Source organism: Terrapene carolina, unplaced genomic scaffold (genome assembly GCF_002925995.2).
Source record: "Terrapene carolina triunguis isolate 2854851 unplaced genomic scaffold, T_m_triunguis-2.0 Scaffold66, whole genome shotgun sequence".
Classification (NCBI taxonomy): domain Eukaryota; kingdom Metazoa; phylum Chordata; order Testudines; family Emydidae; genus Terrapene; species Terrapene triunguis.
The window spans coordinates 96,340,081-96,342,197 of record NW_020664417.1 but is presented as its reverse complement, the minus strand read 5'-3'; the positions used below and the strand labels follow the sequence as shown (position 1 = coordinate 96,342,197).

Here is a 2,117-nt window from a genome sequence, read left to right as displayed (position 1 = left end):
ACACACACACACACACACACACACACACACACACACACACACACACAGAGTCTCTGTGTCACATGCGCACACACGCTGTGTCACACACACACTGTCTCTCACACACAGAGTCTCTGTGTCACACACACTGTCACACACACCGTCTCTCTCTCACACACACACACACACACACACACACACACAGTCTCTTTCACACTCAGTTCTCAACACATACCTTTATTATTATTGGTACTTCCTGCAATGCACATATATTCTCTGTAATTTTATTCTTTCAAAGTGTGTTATTTTAGTGTTTTGACTGGTCTATGCATTTCATAATTTTTATTTCTCTTACACTTAAATGTAATTCTTTGACTAGTGAGTTCTACAATGCCTAACCTGTCCTGGCTGGAGTAACTATCCCTATGGTAACTTTTTAAATATATATATTTTAGCTAAGATTTTTGTTTCTACTGGTGGTGCAGATCCACACATACCTCGGTGCACATAACAAAATTTATTCCGCACATGGATGGAAAACATTAAAGGGAACATTGGCTACAACCCCTCCTTCTGAGCCACGCAGTGTTGGGAGGGATTGGTGTTAGCCTGGGGGCAGACTGAGGCTGGGTTTGCAGCACTCGGCCCCGAAGCAGGAGGTGGGTGCCATCAGTGCTTCCAGTGACATGCTTCAGTTTGTGTCTAACTAGTCCCTGTTGTTGTCTCTTGAAGGCAAATCGAGCGCCAAAGCCCCCTGCTCCGAATGTGACCCGAACCAGCCCAGGGATCCCTGGGAGCCCAGCTGGCACCACCGCAAGGGAGGCAGGGGGGGAGACCCAAAACGCCTTGCCAGGCCCCCCTGGGGGCTGCCAAGTGTTCTACAGTGAGCCGGATGAAGAGGTGGCACTCAGCAAGCCAGGCGTGCTAATCTCCACCGGAGGCGTGGAGGAGCCAGCCACGAGGCAGCCAGAGTCACCCGAGACAAATGTCCAATATTCTGGGAGGTCTGATCGCTTCATCCTCAGCCGCGAGTGCTCTCAGGACAGCAATCCCCTAATGATAAGCGAATCCAGCAGTGCCTGTTCCAGCTCCAGCAGAGCCCAGAGGAATCAGCCTGAAGAGAACCACTACTCCTCTCGCTCTGACCACCGCCCCCAAGCTTGGGCTGCCAGCAATGGCCCAAGAAGAGACGAGGCTACCAAAACCAGCAGAGCCTCCCTTCCGCCAGAGAACAGCAGCACCTGGGACAGCACAGCTGTGGGAACTCACGAAGTCTATGTGGTTGAGTGTCCTAGCGCTGATCTGGGGGAGGCTCCCGGCCTGCAAGTTGTAGCCAATGCCTACGAAAACCCATCTCCAGCCAGCTCTGGCTCCCTCAGGAGGCTCTCCGGATATTCCGACTCACCTTGGAATTCAGAAGCCCCTCCAGGAAGTTCCCCCCAGAACGATAACAGGCCAAGGCGAGACAGTGATGGGACATCCTTTCCCTTGAAGGACTATATACTGCCAGCTGCCGTTGCTGCTTTCACTTCTGTTGTGGCTTTCCTATTCTATAAGCATCTGCGGAAATAAGGAGTCGAGCAGGGCGGAGAGATTGTAGAGCATCACTTCATTCAGCCACAAAGTCAACAGTAAACTTCATGCTTAGCTTTCTCTTACGTAGGAATTTTAACTGGCATACTTAAGGCTAGTCTGGAGGGTGGAATTTCGAATGCACTATTCAGTCTTTTTTGGAAATGAGGCATGAGGCCTCAGATGCCTGACCCCCTTGTGCTCTTCTCCATCCTTGTTGTCACCAGTTGCCTTCTCATATACTTTCCTTCTCCTGCTGCACCTCAACTTCCCATGCAAGCCGTCGCTGATGGACCCTTACTTGAGCCAGTGAAATTCGCAACCCCTTCCGCAGATGCTCATTATCCACACCTGTCTGTGGGCCAGTGCAGTGGAAGGGGGGGTACCAAAGAGACAGGTGGAGGCTTTCTACAAGAGAGAGCATGTTGTCCTGTGAATCACAGGATTCCTACTGACAGCTCTGAGAGAAGGAGTTCCGTTTCCTTGCAGAATCTGAAGTGTATGAACATCAAGAAAGCACAGCTGGCGTCTGCTGCTAGGTTTTGCCCAACTTTAAAATGCTGGTG

General features: G+C 50.8%; 1 protein-coding gene across 1 annotated transcript in view; it reads left to right on the top strand.

Moving 5' to 3' along the window:
• The window catches only part of MAVS (mitochondrial antiviral signaling protein), an 11,087-nt gene extending 9,247 nt beyond the window's left edge, over positions 1-1,840 (top strand). The window contains exon 6 of the mRNA XM_026648144.1: positions 712-1,840. Within this exon, the coding sequence (XP_026503929.1) occupies positions 712-1,551 (840 nt within the window). The 3' untranslated portion in view covers positions 1,552-1,840. The remainder of the gene's footprint in view (positions 1-711) is intronic.
• Positions 1,841-2,117: the final 277 nt, after the last annotated feature.